At 28.5% G+C, this 25,855-nt stretch overlaps 1 protein-coding gene and 1 long non-coding RNA gene across 18 annotated transcripts; one reads left to right on the top strand and one right to left on the bottom strand.

The window, feature by feature from the left end:
* Positions 1-14,014: 14,014 nt before the first annotated feature.
* On the bottom strand, positions 14,015-17,524 carry LOC148198893 (RNA polymerase sigma factor sigE, chloroplastic/mitochondrial-like). Of its 2 annotated transcripts, none has more exons than XM_088111522.1 (6): positions 17,421-17,524; positions 16,411-17,118; positions 16,057-16,203; positions 15,711-15,947; positions 15,160-15,423; positions 14,015-14,576 (listed from the first exon to the last, which is right to left on the bottom strand). In XM_088111522.1, the coding sequence occupies exons 2-6, from the start codon at positions 17,098-17,100 to the stop codon at positions 14,379-14,381; spliced, it is 1,536 nt and encodes a 511-aa protein (XP_087967648.1). In that variant the 5' UTR covers positions 17,101-17,118; positions 17,421-17,524; the 3' UTR covers positions 14,015-14,378. The 2 variants fall into 2 exon arrangements, with proteins under 2 accessions (XP_087967648.1, XP_087967649.1); XM_088111523.1 differs by lacking the exon at positions 17,421-17,524 and adding an exon at positions 17,300-17,380.
* Positions 17,525-21,061: 3,537 nt separating this feature from the next.
* On the top strand, positions 21,062-23,500 carry LOC148198894 (uncharacterized). 16 transcript variants are annotated; one of them, XR_015786146.1, is made up of 4 exons: positions 21,062-21,079; positions 21,561-21,764; positions 22,199-22,266; positions 22,795-23,500. It is a non-coding gene; the product is annotated as an uncharacterized LOC148198894 (long non-coding RNA). The 16 variants fall into 16 exon arrangements; XR_015786150.1 differs by having other exon boundaries at positions 21,065-21,079; positions 21,574-21,764; XR_015786147.1 differs by lacking the exon at positions 21,062-21,079 and adding an exon at positions 21,084-21,198 and having other exon boundaries at positions 21,581-21,764.
* Positions 23,501-25,855: the final 2,355 nt, after the last annotated feature.

Consider the following 25,855-nt stretch of genomic DNA (forward strand, 5'->3'; position numbering starts at 1 on the left):
AATTAAAAAAAAATTCTTATTGTTAAATATTTTTCATTTTTTTATTAAATAAAAAAATTAAACTGATATTATTTTATAAAAATATTACCATGAATATACATAAAACTTCATATAATATTTTTAATAATTGTATTTATAACAAAAATAAATTTAAAAGATTATAATTAATAATTCATTTCAAAAGTTTAAAATACATATTTATAATTAAAAAGTCATACTTTTTAATATTATAAATTTTGTTTTATATTCATTGGATGTGTTTATATATATTATCATTAAGTGAGTATATGAATATATATTATGATATTGATTAGACTAATCTAGACGAATATAAAAGAAATATTAGACAAAAATAACTTATATATAAAGTATTAATTATTTTTTCTATACTACTTTTTTATTTTTAATTCTATTCTTTTATGATTTTTAATTACTTAATAATTTCATTAAATTAAATTTAAAAAAATATATTTTACTTTTATTTCTTAATATAATATTATTTTAAAATGTAATATATATTTATTAATAAATCAAATTGTTTACCATATCATATAAAAGAATTTATCAAGTAATAATATATCTTAAAAAAATTGACAACAAAAAATTACATTTATTTTTTTATATTGAATTATAATATAAATATTTTTATTCTTGAATATTTTCCATATTTTTAGTATGAAAAGAATTAAAATTTATTATTTAATAAAAAATAGCATTAACTATATGTAACTAGAAATTAGTATAAGATTCTAAATAATTATATTTGAGACAAAATAAATTAAAATAGTGTGCTTAATAGTTAATATATATATATATTGTACGTGTACATGTACGTGTATGTGTTTGATACATATTAAATAAGTTTGTCTTATACTTGATTAAATGAGTATAACAATACATATTATATAAGTCTGAATATACACTGATTTGACGAGTCTAGTAATACATATTATACGAGTATAGCCATACATTGATTAAATAAGTATAACAATAGATATTAGATGTGTTTGTTGATGTATTGAATAAACAAGTCTAACAAATATATCAGACAAGTCTTTTCATATATTGATTACACAAATATAACATAAAAGATACACGAGTCTAACAATACGCATAAGATGAGATTGTTCATACACTAATTAGATCAGTATAACAAACAATATTAAAAAATACATTTCATACTTTAATTAGAAGAGTATAACAAACATTATTAGACAAGTCTAGGATTACATTGATTGGATTTGTAAAGTAAAAGATATTAGACAAGTCTATCATGTATTGATTATACGAGTCTAATAAGACACATTAGACAAATCATTCATTATTGATTACATGATTCTAGGAAGCTACATTAGACAAGTCTTTTCACATATAAATTAGTCTATTAATACACATTAGACAAGTTTGTTGATGCACTGATTAAATTAATATTGCAATACATGTTAAACAAATCTTTTCATACACTCATTAGATGAGTATAATGAAAAAAATTACACAAGTCTAACAATACACATTCGACAAGTTTGTTCATAGACTGATTAGACAAGTATAACAGAAAACATTAGATGAGTCATTCCATACCTTGAAGAAATGAGTGAGTCAGTCCATACATTGAATATACGGGTCTAAGAATACACATTATACGAATATGTCAACACAATAATTAGACGAGTTTTGCAATACACATTAGACAAATTTTTCTATATACTGATTAGATGAGTCTAAAATATAAATTAGACAAGTCTATTCATACACATATTAGACTTTATCCACTATCTGATAAGACGAGTCTTACAATATATATTATACATATTTGTTCATATATCGATTAGATGAGTCTAACAATATAAATTAGACAAATTTATCTATACACTAATTATACGAGTTTAGCAATACATATTATATCAGTTTATTCATACACTAATTTGTACTTTTAGATAATCTACTGTATATATTTTTGCATATTCTTTATATTTTTTTAATAGTGTACTCTATATTTTTGCACATGCTTTATCCTATGACTTTTACAAAGTTTATTATTTATATTTTTACAAACATATTGATTTTCTAAATCTATAAACCATTTCTCACGTTAATTTTACTTAAAATTAATTATAAATTTAATTTTTTTAACATCTAAATCTCTTTTAATAAATACATAAACAAACACCATACACCATACATAAGCACGAGTTTAAATCTTCTTCCTTTTAATATCAAATAACAATAATAAAATTATAATTATATGAATTTTAAAATTATATATGATTTCAAAAACAATTGTTAAACTATGACCACAAATTGTAACAAACAAACCAACTTACCAAAGGGTCAATAAAAAATATAGTTAAAGAGTAATTATAAGATATTACATTATTTTAATTTTACTAAACATGAAGTTAAAAAAATCTATTAACATTCCAACATATTTATTTCATTTCAAAATGTATTTTTTTATAAAGAATCTGTTTTCTATATATAATTGATTTTATAAACTTTCGAATTTGGGAATGATTGTAAATTTTTTATTTTGAATATAATTCTAATCAGAAATTTAATTTGCTAGAATAGAACTAAAATGATTTTTCAATCATTTTCAAATAACGTTACCTTGATTTTCAAAAAACAAAATCATTTTATTTGATGCAAATTGGACACTATATCATCGCAACTATTGAAATTATTATTACTATAATATATATATATATATATATATATATATATATATATATATATATATTAAACTAATTTAGAGGAAAAATTTCAATTATTATCATCATTAACTATTTAAATATCATATTATATTGAGTTAAGTGAGACAACATTTTACAAACAATAAAAGATTGTTTATAAAAAGGTTGGGAATTTTACATGAGAACAATTCTTATCATACAAATTAATTTTGGAAAAATATATTAGACTTAATTCACCTTTTAATATAATATCAGAATTTATTAGATTTATTATGAGTTATCGTATTCATATTTGACCACCTATAAATATTTCGTCATTTTATACATAAAATGGTGACGTCTCAATGGATGAGAGTGGATTAACAAGATATTATGGATTTTTCATGTAAATATCTTTTTTTCTTTTTTAAATTGACTGCACCCAATCAGCGATAAATTTCAACAAATTTAATTTATTTTGAAGTGAAATATGATTAGATTGTATACTCAAATTAGTTTTAATCACAAATTTCACATTAACATAGACGTGAAAAAAGATATTCTTAATAGGAAAAAACAAATCATCAAGATGATTTAAAACCCATAAGAAATGTTTAAACTTTTATTTCATTAAGCCAGGAAACAAGACGTTGGAATATTTTAACAAGAAAAGGTCTTAAGTACATGTAAGAGAAATTTGGTCTAAACACTGATGCTACGAATGAAAGGGTTGAAAATTGATAATGATAGTTTGAGGGTTGAAAGAAGATAAATTTGCAGAAAAGGTGTCGTATCGAAATTTGTAGAAATGCAGCAGCCAAAATGTTAGAGGACTAGGTGGAACAATTTGTCAACTTCCGGGTGTGTCTTTAAAAACTCTTTATAGTTTTTAAGGTTCAGTACCTTCATTTGTACGAATATCCCATCTCGGTCACGTGCTTTCACCTTGCAACTCATCCCATGTCAGATATCACTCATGCATTTAATTTTATTATAATAAAAACCCTTATACATTTGATGAATTAAATTGTTGCAATTCCAAACGCGCCAAAACGACATGGATAGTCAAAAACCCAATGATTACAACAAAATATTATATTATGTCCTTGTCATTGCTTCTTAAAACGAATACTTTAATAGATTGTGACCCGTTACGTAAGAAAGCGAAACCACGTTTACCATGATGATCAGGATCATTGCCATCTAGTGCAACTCTCTCTCCTTAATTTTGTTTTTTGGAGTGATTATGGTTATTTTCTACAATTCACACCATCGTCTTATTTTTATTTTAAAATAATAATAATAATAATAATAATTCAATTTATAACATTAAATAAAGACTTGGTGTAATCAAAATAATTTTGAGACTTTAAACTTATTTCATCATCACATAATTGTTATGAGGACTTTTCTTACTTATAATTGATCTTTTATTCTTGTTTAATGTATGATTTTTAATGTATGCACTTATTTGTGAATTGATGAATGGTGATTCGATAAATATAATAGATCTTTTAATTAATATAGAATACGATATTATATTAACAAATGAGTTTAAGATTAATTCATTATTATAAAATTGAATTGTAAGATAAGATGAAATTTACAAAATTAAAAATATTGACCTAAATTTATGAAACTAAAATAATTTTGTTTTAAATAAATATAAGAGAATAAGTTGATCCATAAATTTGAAATATTTCGAAAAAGTCTTTCTTTTACAACTATACAAACAAAATGATGGCGTCTCAAACATAATGGAAGGTTGAGGAGGGAAGTATAAGCAACACCATGGGCATTTAGTATTTGATAGTGGGAACGTTTCTTTCAATACACAGATGGAGAGAAACATAGAGAAGCTGGATTAAAATAGTTAGTGACGTTTTAGGAAGATAAGAATAATATTTGTGTGAAGAGCATGCGATGACATGAATGAATCCGAGGTAGGAAGTGATTGAGAGATTAAAATAATAAAACAACTTTTGAATCATGTTTCCATTTATTATTTGTCGGATCCTTGAAAAGGGAAGTCTAAAATTTGAATTATATTTAGACATGGACCCTGATAATTTGATACAAGACTAAATAATTATGCATATTAGATACAAACAAAGTTTCACATTAGATAAAATAAGAGATGAACATGTACACATAAAATACTTTTTTTTTAAAAGAGTTTTTGAAATGATAAAAAAAAACAAATGATATCAGAATTGTTAGTTCAGATTTAGTGATCAGACTCAAACGAGCACGTTCTCCATGATAATTTTTGTATAAAGAGGAAAGAAGCACATTATAAAATCTTATCCAGTTGAGAAGTTGGCAAGTACAAGCTCTGTTTTTGCGTCAACTCAATGTGGAATATGGGCACATAAATATTATTATAGATTGATATATGATAGTGTGTAATAGGAATATTGGAATGTCACTCGGAGGTAGCAATACAGCGTGAAAAGGTGAAGATGAGAGCCAGTTGGAAGGCAGAAAGGAGACACAAGCTGCAGAGTCTGTCACTACCAAACTGGAATTTAGCTAACTTTTTTATATTTCACTTTCACATGACCCTAAACCTAGCTCTCAAGTGCTCAAGCAACTAAACTTTTAAAATCTTACGATCGTATACCGTGGTTTGTACTTAGACACATAAAGAAATACTATTACTAGTAGACTTGATGAGTTTGTTTTTGACTCTCTGAAAAGGTGAGTCAAATGGGAAATAATGCATGGTGGCTGCTCCATAAAAATAATATGTTTGTATAATTGGGTGTGTGTGTGTTGTGTGCATGTATATAAGAAGGAAAGAGAGTTGGAACTGTGTCATTGCTTAGTAATTGGTGAGTAGGATGCAAAACGTTGGTGTGCAGGTTACGCAGAATCAACCAAAGTGGCCGCACACCGAAAAACCCTCTTCTCTCACTCGTCCATTTTGGAAATTGACTCATTCCTTCTTTAACTTATTTACTCATTCGTCACCATCACCATTTTCTGTTTCCTTCTTTCTCCTAACGTTTTACTTTGCTTCTTTCTCACCATTTTTTTCCTATTTCGATTACTTCCTTTTTTTTTTTTTTTTTTTTTTTTTTTTTTTTTTTTTTCATGCAAAATTTTAAAACATAAAATAGTTTATCTCGTAAATTATAAAATAAAAAAGTTATCTTAAAATTACAAAATATTCTAACTATTTTTCAATTAAAATGGTTAAAAATTATGACGACCTTTATGAATCATAAAACATTTATTTTAAGGATGTCACATTCTTTATCTCTTCTGTAATTTCTGCATTTTCTGTCATATCTTTCTACTAACTAGTTTTGTTTTTTTGCCTCCTAAAGGGACAACAAAATTTATATTCAATTACTTTTTTCTCTCTACGATATTTCTCTTTTCTTTGTCGATAAAACATTTTCAATTTAGCTCCCATTATGCGTGATATATTGTTTATTCGGCTACATTAGTCAAAATATGCTGACTCATGCATATAGAGAGTATTGGGAAAAAGACACGCATTATTGTACCAAAACAATGGCCCATGTCGTCTCTAAAATAAATATAAATGGTTTAAATATATTAAATCGTGAATTGAATCAAATTGTAAATTGAATTAGTATAATAGTGTATTTTCTATTTTACAATATTTGGATAATCCTTCAGAAAAATACCTATATATAAATGGATTATACATTTTAGTGTTTATATTTGTTTTCCAAATTTATTTTTTAAATATTTTTTAAATTAAAATAATTATTTTATTAATTTTACCATTTTTATCATTTATTTTAGTTTGATAGTTTCTTAAATTTAATTATTTTAATTATAAAACAATCTGTAAAATAAATAAAAAATATGTACAAAATTATAAAAATTACATACATTAAATTTCACATTTATAATAATAAAAATAATAATGATTTTATTATCTTTTATTATTATGAAATAATAGGACACATATTTTATATGTTTTCTGTAACATCCAAAAAATATAGTTTTAAACTATAGTTAAGGGTTCTTACATTTATAATAAAATAAAACAGTTATATGAATAAAATTTAACTTATACTTAAACTAAAATAACTACAAATTTAAAACTTTGAAGAAACTTATCCTACTACTATTACCAGTACAAATCGAACGTTCATACAAGCATCGTATTAGACCGAACGATCTTAAACTATTACAGAAATAGGTACAAGACCGAACAGTCTTACTCTAATAGAAACCAACCTCTTCTGCCAGCGCCTGCTCCAGAATACCTTATGCACACTCTGCTCACACCTACAGGGTGATAATTGCAAGGACAAAACGACCGAACGAACAACATGACAAGACAAGAAAATAAGGGTAAGCTAGTATAATTTAATTGACTATGTTAACATACAATTCAAATACCCACATAATACAATTATACATATACAGAAATCATAAAACATGTTATAACCGACCACTTTACACTGACTGTCCGGACTAATATGAATATAAGCTATGGTCGTTCGTGCACTCGTGGGTGGCAATCTGGAAAACCATCAGTATTACCGTAGCATGGAAAAACCCTTGAGCTTGCCACACAAGGTTAACCCGTTATACCTCACCTTAGGTCAAGGTAATACATACCGTCCAGGCTAGGGTCTCCTGCTATTCTCACCACATGCATCACCATTCTTTACTTGAGACTCAGTGACCATTAGAATTTCAGGATGAACGTCAATACTAAGCTTTTCCTATTCATACTTTTACCACAATACAACCAATCACTGAGACATTCCTCCTTGGAATTCTCTTTTAGATGCATAATATAATTTTCACATCATACTTTTTCATCCATCCCATCTTTAAATAAATATCACACGTAACAGTAAAACAATAACCCCACCTTTGAACACGACCGAACGTGAAAGATCAACATAACCTATGAACAAGACCGAACGAGAGAGCACTCCCAATATGAGAACATGACCGATCGGTCATTTAGAGAATAAGACTCAAGCAGGAGTCGAACACTTGGACTTATATCAAGCACTTATGATTTAGAACGAACAATATTGTCTTAGACCAAACACTATTAACTTAGTACAAGTACGATATTGAGCACTAGTATAAGAACGAGCGCTCATAAGAGACCACACAACTCAATAATACTGATCTTTAACACTATCATAAATACTAGTACCAAACCGAGCACTATATCGAACGAGCGTTGGTCCAAGACCAAGCACTTACCAAGAACGAGCGCTAGTACAAGACTGAACACTACTGAGACCGAGCGCTATCACTAGCATAATGGCTAGTACAAGACTGAGCGCTATCACTAGCCTAACGACTAGTACAAGACCGAGCGCTAGCACTATCATAAATAATAGTATAAAACCGAGAACTATATTGAACGAGCGTTGGTCCAAAACCAAACACTTATCAAGAAGGAGCGCTACTGAGATCGAACGCTTGGTCCAAGACCAAGCACTACTAAACTTAATAAACATGAAGGAATATATATATATATATACACACACACACACAATTACGCCACACTTATTTTTAATGAAAAATAACGATAACATCTACGACTTTACGTATTATAGAATACATTAGCTAAACTGTTTAGGAAACATAAAGAAGAACTATACTTAGACCGAACGCTTACTATTAAACCGAACAACACATAACCAAATTATCACTACGAAGCCTAATACCGCTAAGCCCAAATATATGACCAGACCGAGCGTTCTATACCGATCGATTTTCTACAAAACTTGCAGAACTTCTCAACCACTTCACAAATTTCATCCAAACCCAGAATATTGCATATAACAGTCCACACCCAAAATCACCGAACATCAAATAATTCAATTTCACATACATGCATGATCATCAAACAACAGTTTCATACATCAAAACTAAGTAATTAAATTAGCTAGCTTCCCTTACCTCTTAACGTGACCGAACGTTCACAGAGGCAGAATACGGGTTCACCACTATGGTTTCTTCTACCCTTAAAGCTCACCAATTTCAAAACTATACCAGAGTAAAGGACCAATACACTATCAGAATTAAATATGGGAAGGTGATCAACTCAAGCAGCCAAAAACTAGGCTTGCATGCACAGAAAAACCACTCGGCTGAGAGAGATGAACTTACTAGTCCAGAATCTGAAACTGATCGGAGGAAGGAAAGATGAGAATTTCTTAGAGAGAAGTAAGAGCTTTTTAGAGAAAAGAAGGAAAAAATGGTTTCAAAGATTTGGAGAAGAAAGTAAACATGCAGAAGTGGCGTGAACTTTTGAAAACCCAGAATTTTATTCCTACCGTCATTCGCGAACGTAATAAATCTTATATTGTAATAATCATTACCGTCTCAAATATTGCTACATATTTATATAGGACATAGTAGCTGTGACTGTGAGCTTATATCTATATTAAAATAATACTTACCTTGAAGAGTCTAATAATAAAAACAAAAGTATAAATATAATCAGTACTTATTTAATTATAATGCAAATATGATTTAAATAGATATTGTAATGACAAGTCTTAAATAGTTTTATTGAACCATACATTTAAATGTCTTTTGGATAAGATAGAAATATAATATCTTTTTGTAATGAACTATAATCATACTAAAGATTATTATTAATCGAAATAGTCTCACAGATAATTGAAGTTAATTACTTAATTAGATTTCTTAAGAGGTGAGAGAAAAGAAAACCTAAGGTGAATAAATTTATATAAAAAATAAAATATACTAAGGTCAAATGAGTAAGTGGATATTTTCTATTCATGCTTTTAATTTCTTATATATACAACAATTCAAGTGCTAATTGATTTCCAATTAGTCAATCCCAAGTTCCTACTCACTCGAAGACAGAAATAATGCAAAAATCATGTGGAACAAAATGTCCAATAACGGAGTTGAAATTGACATAGCGTAGCATACGGATTAGGAATTTGTCTAATTGAGAAAATCCCTCAGATTTTTCTAGATCATGTCAACAGAATGCCATTTTTTTCTGTGTTGATACGGGTATTAACTTGAATAATCGACACGTGTAAATTGTCTAAATTTCTGGCAGTCAAGTTGATTTTAATGAATTAATAAAATCACATCTAATTAAAAAATACTTTGACTAAGTGGTCAGATATTTGTTTAGACTACCAAATGCAGTTAACTTTTTTTGATCAATAAATATGTATTATTACAAAAGAAAAAAAAACCACTATCAATTTATTAAAATTTATTCTCCATATAACTTGAAGATACTTAATGTTCATGTATTATTTATTCATAGACCAAAATCTAATTTATTTAAGGAAAAGATTATATATGAAATTACATATCTTACAATATTGATTCTGCATGTGAGAATTCTGAAGAAGAGGGAACATAGTATGGGGTGTTGCTATGTGGTGCACATGGAGAAAGAAGAATAAAATTGTATTTGAGCGACAAGATTGATAGAGAAAATATACTAGAATAGATTATTTTCCGCACCTGGTTTTGAAGGAAGATATATAGAATTTGGATAAACACATTTTCACATTTCAATACAACTCAGGAAGTTGTCTGGGATGAAGAATTGAATAGAGAATTGTGTGTTGCTGAAATTTTTGATGAGGCAGCAAGGACTTTTTCAAGACTAGATGCACCAAAGATTTTAAGATATGGTTAAATGTAATCAACATTTAGTGAGAAAGTAAAACGGTAAATCAAAACAGAAAGTGTAGGGAGTGTTAAACTGATATAAAATAGAAAACATTTCACCATTTATCGTTTCGTACGTAAGCACATTTTTTATATTTATCTTAAAGTATATCTTAGCTTTATCATTGATTACGGAGACATTTTAACTTTTGCAGAGTAATGATCACCCATCATCATTATAATATATTCGAACACATCAATTTTGAAATGCATAGTTTCTCCATGTAAAGGGTTCTCCACCGTTTAGGTACAGAGGATAATCCAACTCCAAATATTCCTTCAATTTATGTGTAAATTATAAAAAATGCAAGTTTTCCAAAGAGAATGTGAGTTATTCAAGAGTGTAATTGGAATTTAAATTTAATTTAATTCTATAAAATCAATTTATGATAAAAAGATATATATATTTATTTATATATTACAAATTTATTTTATCTTTGATTCATACCGTTTTTAATCTACCTCACACACATACATATATGACAAAATATTAATAATGATTTAATAGTAACTAAAATAAGGTTTGTATTTATTCATTTATATAGTATATATTTATCTTATTCTTAATAAATATCAAATATACGATAGTGTAGAATAAAAATTTGATTTTGAGTGAAAATAAGCAAAGTAAACAATGTATAAGAAAATTCTAAAATCTTAATACTTGTAAATTTTTATTGAAAGTGGCATTATGATTCTGGATGGACTCTTGATTAGAAATTAAATGTATATCTCCCATTTCCATATTAAACTCTGAAGCATTTGTTGACCCAGTTTGTACTTTTGTGTAATTAATATTGCTTTGGAAAGAGATAAAGATCTAAAAGTCATAAAAGGATGAAATGGAATGTGATTAATTGATGACAGTAAAAAGTAGTGGTGTGATGATCGAAAGTTAGAAGTAGGTCAAGTTGCTTTGCTAGCAACAACGATCAACCACTCTTTGCTCTAGAATGTGGTAGCTGAGCCGCCTCAAAACACTTTTGCACGTAAAATAAAACTACTGAACAAGACTATTGTTCATTTGCGGAACTCTCAATATTAAGCAAAGCAAAACTCATTTAGAAGTAGTATCTGATGCGTATTTTATAGTAATAAGATTCTCCTTGTAATTTATTTGGCTACCAGAATGCAATGTATGTGTGTAACATATCTCGCAACTTGACATGCGCGCATGCTTTGGAGTTTCGACAGGAACAGAAGAACAATCTTAAAGTGATCATACGGAGAATATATGTAGAGTGAATAACCAACTCGATGATACGCAGAGACAAATAAAGGATAACAGCAAATTAATAGAATTAAAATATGTTAAAGATAGCAAAATCTAATCAGAAAATATCTTTTTTCGTCTCCTAGTCCACTTGCTAACTTTATCAATTATATATTCCATAAACTAAATCAACAGCACAAAAGTACATTCAAATAAAAAATAAAAACTCTTACACTTTACCTGTAATATGGAATACAATTCACCAAAGTTTGTTAATTTATTTACGTTAAGTAAAAAGTAACTATATAATAATGAAACTCCCATGGATAGCCTTAACTACGAGAGACTCTAATATATTAACAACTTTTTCATAAATTTTTTTTGACAATAAATCACGTATTAGTATTTTATTGGTTTGTTTAAATTTATTTTTTTAAAAATATGTGAAACAAATCAATTCAAAGTATTGTAAAAAATTGTTCAGAAAAATTGTTAAAAAATATTTTCCAAATATGAGTAACTAATTGTATATTCTTTTTTTCAATGATATAGGGAACACGCTTCCTCACTCACTAACCTTTTTATCTTGGCAAATCCAAATGGTAAAGAACATATATTGTTCAAATGTGATGGGTAACAACAAAACCTTTAATATTTTGGTTGGTTGAAGTGAGAAACATTTTTCTCACTGAGAAATTTAAATATATCAAAATATAAGATTTACAAAATTAAAATAACGAAAGTAATATGGCGAATCTTATCTGAAGAAAATGATTATATATTAGTATACATAATATAAAATATGATTGTATTATAATATGTAAAGAAAGGATAATTGTTTTTCTAAATTAGTATGTTGAGTTATATTTAAAGTCAATATTCTAAGATGAATTTCTCTCTATTTTCGTTTTCAATTTTATCGATGTAAAAGAGTACAAAAAAATAATATATTATTATTATTATATAAGCTATTTGATAATTATTTAATTGTAAGTAAATGGATAGATATAAGATAACTATCATACATTTTTATAACATACTAGTAAAATTTGCTTTAAAAATGAAATACTTCTATAAAATTATTAATAGTTTTCTACTTAGAAGTTTTCATTTGATAAATATTTAGTTGACATGGGTTTTATCTTCCATCGTCAGATAATATGTATGTTGTAAGGGTTCAATCTCGAATGAAATATTTTGATGACTGTCATTAGTGTGAAAACATTACTACTTGTGTAGGTTACTGTTCATTTCTTCACCTAACCTGACTTAACAATATAAGATGGATATGGTAAATATCACAATCAAAAATTATTTTTATGAAAAAAGAGAAAAATATTTTAAAATGTCAGCCATTAATTACTGGCTACCTACCAATTCAAGATTCATGGACGTAGCTAGGTGTGAGTCATTTCGCCCTCATAATTTCTCAGTTTGATCCTAATCCACTCGTTTTTCAGAAATATAAAAATTGGATACTCTATTCCATCTTGTATTAAGATGCCCCACATACATATTTATTTATTTTTGTAAAATTAAAAAAAAAACAAGAAAATTGCAAGCTCAACTTTATAATTTAAATTTTATAATAATCTAATTATTATAATTACGTTGTGGATGAGTATCTATGTCTCTAAATCTGATCTCCATCTTATCGTTGCTCTATTTTCAGAAATAAAACATGGATATTAGATTCCAACTAAAATTCAAGGTTGTTCCTGTCACGCGATACTCAATGTCAAAACAAGGTTGTGGCCATCTAAGTACAAACATATGGAACAATTTGTTTGTAACTTTGAAAGATCAATTTTCAAGTATAAAACCAAAACATACATTTAGGTATAGAGACTTATTATATGTCAGTATTTGCTATATTATATTTTATCTTCGCTTATCACTAACCGACACCATCTGTGTCCATATTTTTTAAGACGATTAATGGTGCATAACATGTTTGGACTGACTTTTCTGTAAGTTCTTTGAAAAAGAAAAATGAAAAATTCAAATTAATTTCTGTTAAAAGTAATTTATGCATGAATTAAATTGTAAAACCTTTCTTTAAATATTTATCTGTAACTTGCACAGAAGTTAATATTAATTTATGGAAAATTTAATTTTGATGTTTTCTTCTATTTTTTTCTCTTAAAATTATAGAAAATTTCGATTAAACGTACTTATATGTAGAATATTTATACTACTTACAATGTGAGTATGATGTATGTCTCTAAAATAATTTTTTATTTATTTATATAGGAAGAAGTACATTCAGTGAGAGTGGTAGGAATGATTAGAAAGAAGTACATGACAATTAGCATTTGGTGAAAACTAAAGAAAGGAAGAGAAAATGTGTAAGAATAAAGGTTGTTTAACTAAAAAAATAATAACTAAAAAAATTAATTATAACTAAAAAAAGAAATAGATGGAAAAAGGGAATGAAAATTAATAAATAACTAAAAAAATGTCATTATTTATAACTTTTGGATATTACATTGGCAATTATTCTCCTGGCCCTACTCAAATCGCCATCACTTTATTTTCTGGCCCAATGTTTAGGATATGATATACACTCCCCCTTCATGATAAACGCCGAATACAGTATAATTTCATCAAAGTAAGCCACATCACATGTATGTATGTAACTTGTATAAACAGTCATATACTTTTGTAATTTCAAGTAAATCATATACAAATTACATGAGTATGATTATAATAATATCTATTTAAATGAACAATAATACATATCACGAGTATATATATATATATATTGTATAACTATAGGTTAGGTGTTTCTATACATCAGTGATTTATACAACATAACGACGAAGATAATCCAAACGAGCTGAATGCTTGAGCTTCATAAGAGCCTTCATTTCGTGCTTTCTAACCATTTCCCTTGATATATTCAAGTTCCTAGCAATTTCTCCCAATGTTCTGTCACCCTTCCCATCAAGTCCAAATCTCTGTCTGATAACTAAGCTCTCCTTCGGCTTCAGGGAATCAAGCTAGCACAAAAATTATATGTCAGATTAGTTGACAGTGACAATATGGTGTAATCGAATCAGATATGTATAATAATATATTACTTGGACAAAGAAAAATAGATATGTTACTAATTCCCAACTGAAAAGGGTTCTATGGAAATTCTATATACTCTTCTTATGGATTAGAGTTTATTGAAAACCAAAAATATCAAATAGGAATGAGAATAAGATGACCTACACAAATTTGATTTTCAACAAATTTCAACAAATGAATACACATTCAAAGAAGTATACTGGAAAATGTATTTATAGCATTTCCCTTTCCTATGTTATAAAAGATACCAATAGTCTGGTGCCTATTAGTCAGGATCGTCACGAAGAGAAACCCGACAGGAATCATGAAAGAAATAAAAAATACTGTTGACAAGAATATGATTATCATACTTATTTGAACATATGGCAGTGTTAAAACTTGAGTTCTGAAAATTTTCAAATTTCATTTATTTCGCAGATTTCATTGAACAAATACAGTTATGATCATAGCATACTTCAACAGAATGAGAAATGTGGGATCAAATAATGTCTCAAGAGATTGAGTAGTTACCACATCATCAAGAGCAAGCCGTAGTAGAGCAGGTTGCTTACTATTATCACCATTAACACCATCATTATCAACGACCCCGTTAATGAACTCCTCTTGTGTAGTTATATGCCTCGAGTTCAGCGAAAGAATGGATTTTGATGCCTTCATTACGTCATGGTATCTTTCCGGAGATATTTTAGCTCTTTCTATTATTTCTTCCTCTGTTGGTGACCTCTGAAGCTCAATTGTTAACTCAGTTTTAGCTTTTTGGATTTCTGCTCGAACCTGCTCAAAAAGAAATGGAGAACTTACCCAAAGTTGAGACTTCAACACCTAAATTCTACTTAATTTTATATCCAAGCCTTTCTAAATATATTGTCTATATAAAACAATCCTGGATTATACCTTCAAGCAACCACAACAAAAATGGTTGATTAGGAATTACAATTTGTTGACATTGAAAACAAAGTATGATGATATATAACATGGAAATAAAAACTAAAGAAATAAAAGCCATGAACCATATGCTGCTAAACAAAACACTAATCACCATGAATAGTGAGAATGCATACCGATTCAAGTCCAAACGGAACGCGTGTGAAGCTTGAGAGGGTCATTGAACGAGTGATAGCATGTCTAATCCAAAATAAGCTATATGTTGACAGCCGAAATCTTCTGTTCGGTTCAAAGCGATCAATTGCTGTCATAAGCCCCTTAACTCCTGCCTGACAAAGATCTTGAAACCTAGAGCCACTTGCAAAATCTGAAAAATATTTGTTGATAACGAACAAGACAAGCCGGAGATTGTGCTGCAAGAGATATGATAAGTTACACAACAAACTGACAGTAATTTCATCTTCATACGTTGAATTTTTTTTCTACAGTCATGCCGTGAAAGAACTTAACAATTCGAATTACCTTTATGAGTTTGTTTCTTGCAGCTTGACCAACCTCCAATGCTTTCTTTACATGAGCAGTGTTCATGTTCGTTGCATCGGCTACTTCACTATCAGCAGGTTCTCTTTCTAGCTCTTTCTGTAAACCTTCTTTCACTTGAAGTATTGTCTGAAAAACAAACAATTATGACTTAATGTCTGCTACAGAAGCAAATTCTGAGTTTTCCTAACATCTTGAATTTGACAAAGTTATCTAAGAATGGAATTAAATCCTCGAACCCCTGCTACTTGGGAACCAAACAAATCTAAACTAATAGTTCAAGAAAAAAAAATCAAAGTATGGGGACAAAAACATTAGTTGTAATTTACTGATTACCTTCATAGGTTGCATCAATTTGAAAAGCCAAGCATGCTCTGAAGAAGAAAGAACGGGAGGTATTTTCATTCTTCTCCAGTCCATACCTACAAAATCAGTTGATGCGGAATAGTCCCGAATAAGTTCTTCAATCTTCTCAATCCTATTCTTTCTTTTATTTCGAGTGGGAACGACTTCATCCCCGTCTGAGTTCCTCTTTAATGAAATCCGCTCATCAAGATTCAACCGTTTAGCTTTCTTGTTCTGGTTTCTGACCACCCTATCGTCGTTTACATCCTTTTCTTCACAATCGTCAGCAATCTTCTTCCTTCTCCGGGAGATCCTTTTGATTTTACCATCTATACATTCTGCATTATCAGCATCAAAAGCAGGGCTGAGTTTGTAAATATTTTCAAGCATAGCAGCAGCTTCATTATAGTCGACATCCAAGGAAGAAGGAGAATTTTCCTCCGCAAAGGCAACTCTTTCTCTCTTAGGTAGTTTGTTAGCTTTCCCTATCTTTTTCTTCTGCGTCTTGGTGGTCGCAATGGGCACAGGGATTTTCTCTTGAGTTGCAATCAAAGCTGAGTCATTTTGTTTATCCCCTTTAAATGCTATAATCAAAGGTCTCTTCAGACGATTACAGGAAAAGTTTGTATTCAATCCCACTGGAGTCCTCGCAGCTGAGCTAGAAACAGTCACAACTCCCATACCAGGTTACCTAATAATCTGCGTTTAACAAGAAATGGCAAGTTTTTAATGCTAAAGATCTTACACCATCATTAACTTTGGTTCACAAGTAATCCTTACTGAGAATTATCAATCAGTTAGCACATTCTCATGATTAATCATTATACTACAGCTTAAAACATGTATACCAAAATAATAACATATGGACGAGTAAACTTACTGCTCTACCAACCATCAAAAACTTGCCACGATATGATATGATGAAACAAAAGTAATGGAATCAAATGAACAAGTAAATTAATATATGTTCAAAGACAGAGTGAGACCATAACGAAGAGTACCTTTGATCAGCGAGAAGCAAATGAATCCAGATAGAGGAATCTACAGAGAAAAGTTAAAGGATTTGAGTTTTTCTGTATTTAAAGCGAAATGCGTAATTAAGATGACCACAATTTTGGTCTCCGAAAAATCAACGGCCAGGAATTAGTGAGAGTAGAATATGCGGTTAGTGATGGGAACACGTTAGTGATGACGTGGCTAAGGTATGAAGAGGATTGTTCTGTGGAGCTTAAGGTTGACACGTGGATAGCTCCTTCTTGAGGCGAAAAAGATTTCGCCACTTTTTTGTGGGATCGAATTCAAGAGGCCTTTTATTGAATACGTAGCGCAATATCCACCATCATCCTTGCCATTTGCATTTTAACTCGTATATTTAAGTTCCATATTTACGAATAAGTTTTTTTTAAATTGTGAAATACAGAAAAAAAAAATGGAATTAAGAATACTCGACAAAAATAGGTCAAGAAGTTTATGATTCATCATGCTTGTCATCATGGAGCAAGAAACTTTATGAAAAATAATGACATTTTTCGAAGATAGTGTTTTGATATATATATATATATATATTTTCATGGTTCAATAGTTGTTTCTAATATCTTGAATTGAATTTTAGTAATATGGAAGTTTCGTTATAAGTATTTAGAGATCATAATGAACTAATCCAACAAAAACAATTTTGGCAGTATTAACAAAATTCAAAAGAAATTGTCAACATAAAAGGATAGAACATTGTCATTTGTAAGACGAATATGTTTTATAAAATCTGTTATAATTATTTTATCAATTTATTATTTCTCCATTTATAAAGTTCCAAAAGGAATATATAAGTTTATTAGGAAATTAAAAAAAAACTTTTTTTTTCATAAAATGAAGGTAGGAAAATAGCTTGAATAAAATGAAAGAGTTTACGTAAATAAAAAATAGGAAGAGACGTAAAAGTATTGAGTTCTTTAATAAAACTATATTAACCAAATGAAAATGGAGACCAGATAAATAAGAAAACGACCTCTATAAAGAAATTTTGGAATCAAAACATAAATCTTGGAGAGGCTTTTCGAGAAAAGTAAACATAGATTAATATGGTGAAAAAATTTAAAGAAGGTATGCGGGAAGGAGGGAAAAGGAGATAGTTTCACCAAAATATAAAATGGAAAAGTAGATTCAAAGCCTAAGATAAAATTATGGGAAGATACTTGATTAGGACAAGATATCATAAGCCTTAGGCTTATAAGACTATGAGAATTCCATAATTAAGAATAGAGTCATAAAAGTGTTTGGAAAATGAGAGAATGATGAATGAAAATGGAAGGTAACATGAAGAAGAGAATGGTTTGAGTGAAAATTGTCAAAAGTAGACGAATTTAAACAACAATAAAGAAGGAGGATTTGGAAAGATGAGAAAGATACATATTCTGTTAAATTTGGATATGAAAAATACAAAACACTTGTATTGAGGAAAACTCTTATTTGTACAAAATGTTATGGAGTGTAAAGATAACTGTCTCAACCAAATTTTTGCTTGGAGAACAATTATGAATAAAGTATCAACAATGACAAATCTTAGGAAGAGAGAAGTACAATTAAATGATTTGGAGAACAATCATGAATAAGGTACCGACAATGACAAATCTTAGGAAGAGAAGAGTACAATGAAATGATGTATCTTGTATATTGTATGGGTTGGAAGAAGGGTGTGTGAATTAAAATTATAAATAATATATGGGATTATAGGAATAATATAAGGTTTAGAGAAAGAAAAGTGGATGCAAATAAAATATTTACTTTTGACACAACTAAATGTTTGGTTTTAGATAAAACATAAAATTAATTGTTATTTTTTCTATTCTGATTGAATTCTTTGTCCAATTCAATACGTTCAATTTGTCACATAAAAATATAACCTTAACCACACGTTAGAGACTAGTAGGAAACACAAATCTCAATCTATAAAATTGGAGGTAAATATCTTTTTTCTGCATTCTAACCTGACTTGACTTTTAGTGTGAAGCTATGTTTGTTTTTAGTAGTAAATTTAGGATTAATATGAAACACAATATGGATGGTCCAACAATAACATACAGATACTAAAAAAGATACTAAAAAAAATGCAGTCATGCAACAACATGCTCCTTTCAAGCTACACCAGGAAGCAACAATGGAGAACAAAAGTTATCCAGTTATGACAAGTACTATAGGTTGATTTACATCAAGTACACAGATATCATAATTGGTTTTTGATGTAACCATGACTGCTTTACATTACATTAGATGTAACATGTGACTATAGTCTGTTTTGGTACCTTGAACATACAAGTAACTTCTAAATTTTAAGACTATATAATACTGTCTTGAAAGAAACAATGAGATTTCATTACAAATGTGTTGAATGCATATTTAGATATTTTATAATAGTGTTTAATATATATATATATATATATATATATATATATATATATATATATATATATTATTTATTGATAAAAAAAATCAGAATATAACCTGAAAAAGCCCTTGAATTAATCAACAGCGGAAAAATCTAGTTGTGATTCTTGGAAAGAATTCGATTCCAATGTTAGTAATTACTAACTGGTAATTTATTTTAAAAATTATTTATTATTTATTTTTTTATTTTGATAAATACTAAATTATATTATTTGTTAAATAGGAATAATTAATAAGTTATTATTAAAATTATTAAATTCTTACAATTTTTAATTTTGTTATCTCCACAGGAATGAACTACTTCTCCTATCTTTGTTCAAATTTAACGAAAAACAAATTACATTGTTCTTTTAAAAAATATTTGTGTTAAAAAATGTTAAATCTACATTTTATCTTTATAAAGTTTTGGTTTTTTGAACTATCATAATTCATACATTCTACTATATAAATTTGATAAAGGAGTACACATAAGTCAATTAAATAAAAAAATTAATTTTGGTTACTTTTACTATGTGTTAAATTAAATTTATTATATTTAATAAAAATATATAAAAGAAAAGTGGATACAACTTGTGTATATAAACTTTAGAATTAAAAAAAAAGAGACGTGTAGCTAATTTAACCTATTTTCTGCTAAAGATTTTATCATCATAATTCATTTTGGATTAATTTTAATTATAAAATACTTATGATATTGTACACTATATGATTCTTTTATTGAATAAAATTTGATTAAAATTAGATAAAAGATTGAAAGAACTAATTGTCACAATATATATCTTGAAACTATTAGAATAATGTTAATTTCCTGCTAATTTTGTCGTGGAACTTTTTTTTTGCAAGAAATTCCTGAGAAATTTTTTGCTGGTTCACATTTGCAAGAAATTTGTGACTATTTCTGTGAAAAATAATTTGCAGTAAACTCATAAATAACTCTGCTAAAAATAATCCGTTAAAAATCCTGGTAAACCTTTTTCCAAGATGTATTCAGCAGGAAAAAAATGTTAAATTTATTATAACTTGGTTAAATTTTGTTAAAGAGTATATTAGAGGCAGAATTTTATGAGCCTTGTATATTATAAAAGAAATTATCTTAATTAATGTTCTGTTGAGTTGATGGATTGAAATTCATTAAAATTATATCTAAATAATTGAATATGGCTATGTTAAACCTAAACTCGCATTCACATGCTCCTTCTTTTAGATGTTTCTAATTTAGGTATGTTGATTCTATCTTTTCTACTATCATCCGTTCCACTCCTTATTTTTCCCTTTCAAGATTTTTTGCTCTCTCCCGCGCCTCTATGATCTCTTCTCATGTACTTTCCTTATCTCCAGGTTCCAAATTATTTTCAAATTCATGCCTTATTTTACATGTTTTGTTGTGATTGTTTTCGTTAAGCACAATCATTTTGCAATATTATCTTTATGTTATGAGTGAGTTGAAGACGGTGCCTTCCACATGTTTGATGAAATGCAACACTAGGACCACTTCTCAGTTGAAGTGAAAATTGCTACGACCACAGTTAGTAGGTTGATGCATGACACCTAAGTGTTGGTATCCTTCGTACTTCGCCCGTGTTTGGTTTAAAAACATAATATAACATTTTGTGGAATTCATGTAGATAGAACATAATATATTTGTGGTTTCATTTTTACTGTCTTAAGTGACTAGGAATAATTAGATCTTATTGTTCAAGCTCAATATTGGAGGTTAAAGGTATTATAATAAAGGCCCACTGGTTTAAAGGCCCACGAGAGATAAAAATATCTCGTGTTTAGAACCTGAGCCAAGAAAGGCAGTGCTGGTCCGCGAGGAGAAGGAGCACGAGGCTCACTGGCAGCATTCAGGCATGGCTTCTGGAAGGAGAGAGAGCAGATCGGCGGAAAGGCTTTATCAGAAGGTATGAAAAAACTGAACTTTCATTATTACTGTATTGTGTAAGTTTCTATGATATTACAGGATGGGGAAAAACCCTAACCTTTAAATAAGTTAGGGAAAAGGGGGCGAAAACCAAACTCCTAACAGATTACTACTCCTAAGTAGTAATCCTAACAGATCTTACTAATAACAAACATCAATAGTACCAATAGGACAATACTAAAAGGTCTTTTTCAATTGATTTACTGTGTTAATATTTCATTGTTAAAAGTCTTTGTCGTTAGATATGTAAGATAGCATCAACATCATTAATTAGATTGCAACACTGGATTTCATATATTAAACGTAAAATACACTTTTAATGTAAGTGTAATGATCTAATTTTTTTAAATAAGGTTAATGGTCTACTTTTTTTTTTTTTATAACACGTGCATTTTCTACTATTTTGACTTGCAGGCGATTGTAGGTTTCAAGATCTGCCTCTTACATGAGGATCTGTGTCTTTCATTGAGGCTTTTCTAATGGTAATATCTCCTTCTCCTTTACCCTCTTATTCTCTCTGTCATGTGTTCTGATATCCTCTTCATTTATTTTCTATATTACTGATATTTCTGTCATTATCAATCTTTATAGCCTTACGATTTTTTAAAGTTTCTTTGTCAGTTTAAAATTAATATTTCGGACATTACCATTGTGTTTGCTTCTCCCACAGTGGTGAAGATTTTGAAATTTGTCATTGTTTCTGTTGAGAAATTAAGTTGCTTACGAAGTGTATGCTGAAATGCCTACATTCCTAATGTTGAATTATTGAGTCCTAGTTGGTTTCTGATGTACCGCAATGTAACCTTGCTAATGAAGAATATCCCTGGCAATCAGCCCTATGTGGGATCCACGTTGCCCAGGGTACAACGTATATATGTATGTCTTTTTTGCTAATATTTTTCAGTTTGTGTGTGTTCCCTCTAGCTTAGAATTCATAAACAATATCCGTCATAGTTTCTGAATAATAGGGCAGTTTGTAATGCTTTAGCTGTTTAATTTGTTTATAGCAGTGTATTTGTAATGGAGGAGTTAAGTTTGGAGATCAATCCTACCGTGATATATTCAAACCTGCAGTTTGGTGACCAAGATGGAATAGACTCTGATGGACTTCTTCAACATCCATTGGGGATTATGTGTGGAAATGATGGTGAAATTTATATCACATATAGACACAATCACAAGGTAGACAACTCACACCCAGGTAATTTTGAATTGCCATGGCTCTGCCATGCGATATATCTTATTGAAAACACTGACTGAATTATATAACTCACTAACGTATCTCAGTTCAAAAGGCTTTTTTGCTATGCAAAAGTACGGGGGAGGATTCTATATAGCCTTACCCTTGCATGTCAGAAACGCTATTTCTGGATTTGGATCCACGACCAGCTGAGTTATATATATGCACGCACGCACACACACCAAGAAAAGAACGAATTTTTAGAATAAGTTACATGTTCCTTTTGTCTTTGCATACATTTTCCAATTTCTGTCATTGCTGAAATTTCCAATTCTTGCTGGTCATCCGGCTGATTTCTATGAAAATTTGGGTGTCGGGCAGGTTTAAACTCTTTTAAACATTAATTAGATACTTATTTTAACCTTTTATGTCAAATTTTTCGAGGGTAGCCAATTCTTTTTCTACATACCTTATTAGGTCATATACGTGATTTAATTCTAAATACTATCGAATACTCAGATTTATGTCATCAAACTTATCTTGGAGCTTTGGAATCAAACATGATACACCTTACTCTGACACAATTTAATTAATTGAATGGTCAGACTTTAGTTCCATTATCCTCACTGACTGAATTTCCTATTCTCCTTCCTGTATGTTTTAAATTATCAAACTAAGAAGCTAGATCTTACTAGTAAAAGAGTTAACAACATTGCAGGAACTGGAAAAGCTGTAAAAGCTTAGGCTGGTAAAATGTTCTATGCCGTTTTAGATAACATGAATAATAATACATCTTTATAGACAAGTATTTAAACATGTGTATAAATTAAGTTGTATAAAATTTAATGTAATCCTGTTAACATTTACTTATGATTATTGATAACTTATTTTTCACTGATAGTAAAATATTTTTTTATTTAATCTTAATAGAACATATATCTTCAAATTTAATTGTAGGTCAAGTTAGACTTTTTAAAAAATACCTACAACATATAAAAACAAAATTAAATTTGCTTTTTAAACAAATAAGCGTGCCAAAATTCTGTCTCAGCTTACATTTATCTGTCCCTTATTACTACTATCTTAGTGTGAAGGGAATGTGTAACTATATAGATGAGTACAAATAAAAAGATTCCATCACTCCTAAATGTTTTTCTTTTCCAATCATCTATTTTATTGTTTCAACATAGAGTAAAGCTAAGAGATAAAGGATTATTTTTGTAAGTATTTTATATTTGGTATTTCTTGTTTTCATTATTTTTTTTTGGTTTTGCTTTTATAATAAATAAAAAGCATTATTTAAAATGAATCTAAGGGTGTATTCACTTTAGATGATTGATTTGGGAGAGAGTGAGTGAATGAATTTGAGAAAATTTGAGAATGAATTGAATTTTTTTATGAAAATTAGTGTAGAATTTGATTGATGTGATAGATAAACAAAATTGTTTAATTGGTAGAAATTAAAAATTATCAAAATGTTTCTAGTTATAAAAGTAATATAAAATAATAATTGTTGATGTTATATATAATTCTAAAAATATTTATAAGGAGAAAACAAATAAAAATTAATTTTAAATTTAAAAAATGGTAATATAGTAAAATGAAATAATTAGTTTTAGAATATAATATTTTTTAATATAATTCATTGTCTAGTGGTTTGTATTTTTTTGTTATTGTAATGAATTTAATATTTATGATGAAACAAATAATTAATCTAAGTTACAATATTACATGACTTAAAAAAGTGTTAACATAATAAGATACAAATATATTTCTCACAATTTATGATGAAGTTGTTTTAGTTAGGTTTGTAAGTAACCTATTTAAACAATATTGTATTATCATTTTTATTAGACATATTGTATAGAATGAATTTGAAAACAGAATCTCGAAGACCATTTGAATAAGTTATCATCTTGAATGATCATAGTCCTTAATAAATTATAATTTCTTCTAAAGTATGATTAGATAATTGAGTTGTGCCTATTAATAATGCATTTTGACGTTCCATGGCTTGTAGTTGTCTTTGAACAATTGCATATAGTCTTCTTGTTTTAGTATTTCCCTTTTCCAGTTTATTAATTATTTGAGAATTAGTCTAATTTACAATTCATTAAGGTGACATTCACAATAAATAAAAGTATGATAACTACAAGTAGAATTGAAATATAGTTAATGTAAGAAATTAAAGACATAAGTTAATGAAATATAATAAGTCATGTAATACAATTATCGAATAGTAAATAACTTAATTATCTAAATGGTGTAGAATTAAGTTAACATTATGGTTGAGGTTAACAAATTGTTGACTCATGTCGAGGGATAAGTTGGTCAAGTTATCCTCAATACGCTGAACCCGCTTTTGCATTTATTCCATATCCTGTATTCTGTGTTGTAATTCTTGTATGTCTTCCACATTTGAGTCATCATATTAGGATTTAAAGGATAGGAAGGAGGTTGCAAAAGGTGGTCATGTTGAAGACTATGATGTCGTGGTTGCTCTTTGTCTTCATTATCATAGATGTCGTGCTGCCAAACACTATTGAAGTTTACAATGTTCAACCTCTTCAAAAAATTAGTTGAAAAATGTTGTCTGATTCCAAATTAAGTGTTGGCATTTTGCATCAAGATGTACTCTACTATATTGTATGATTTTGGTTATCAAGATATCGAATGGTAAAGGTGTGTCTCCGACCATGTGTTTAAGCATATGTCACATGATGCAATGAGGTCAATTGATAGTTATATTATTTTTAAGCACTCATAACATAAAGATATATTTGTGTAATAATTTTACAAAATTTTCAGGTCATGGAGTCAATCTATGAATAATAACATATGCAGAAGTCTCATTAATATTCAAACAACTAACGGTTTTAACACGTTGACCA

The sequence above is a fragment of the Vigna umbellata genome, chromosome 4 (genome assembly GCF_029865625.1).
Source record: "Vigna umbellata cultivar VRB3 chromosome 4, Vumbellata_1.0, whole genome shotgun sequence".
Lineage (NCBI taxonomy): Eukaryota > Viridiplantae > Streptophyta > Magnoliopsida > Fabales > Fabaceae > Vigna > Vigna umbellata.

Bases quoted from the DNA above. Each gene is read 5' to 3' on its own strand.
- LOC148198893 (XM_088111522.1), bottom strand. From the start codon at position 17,100: ATGGGAGTTGTGACTGTTTCTAGCTCAGCTGCGAGGACTCCAGTGGGA. The intron at 15,424-15,710 runs GTATGCATTCTC...CTTTTTGAGCAG, and splicing joins TTCCGTTTGGACTTGAATCG to GTTCGAGCAGAAATCCAAAA. The intron at 14,577-15,159 runs GTAACTACTCAA...TTTTTGTGCTAG, and splicing joins GGCTTGCTCTTGATGATGTG to CTTGATTCCCTGAAGCCGAA.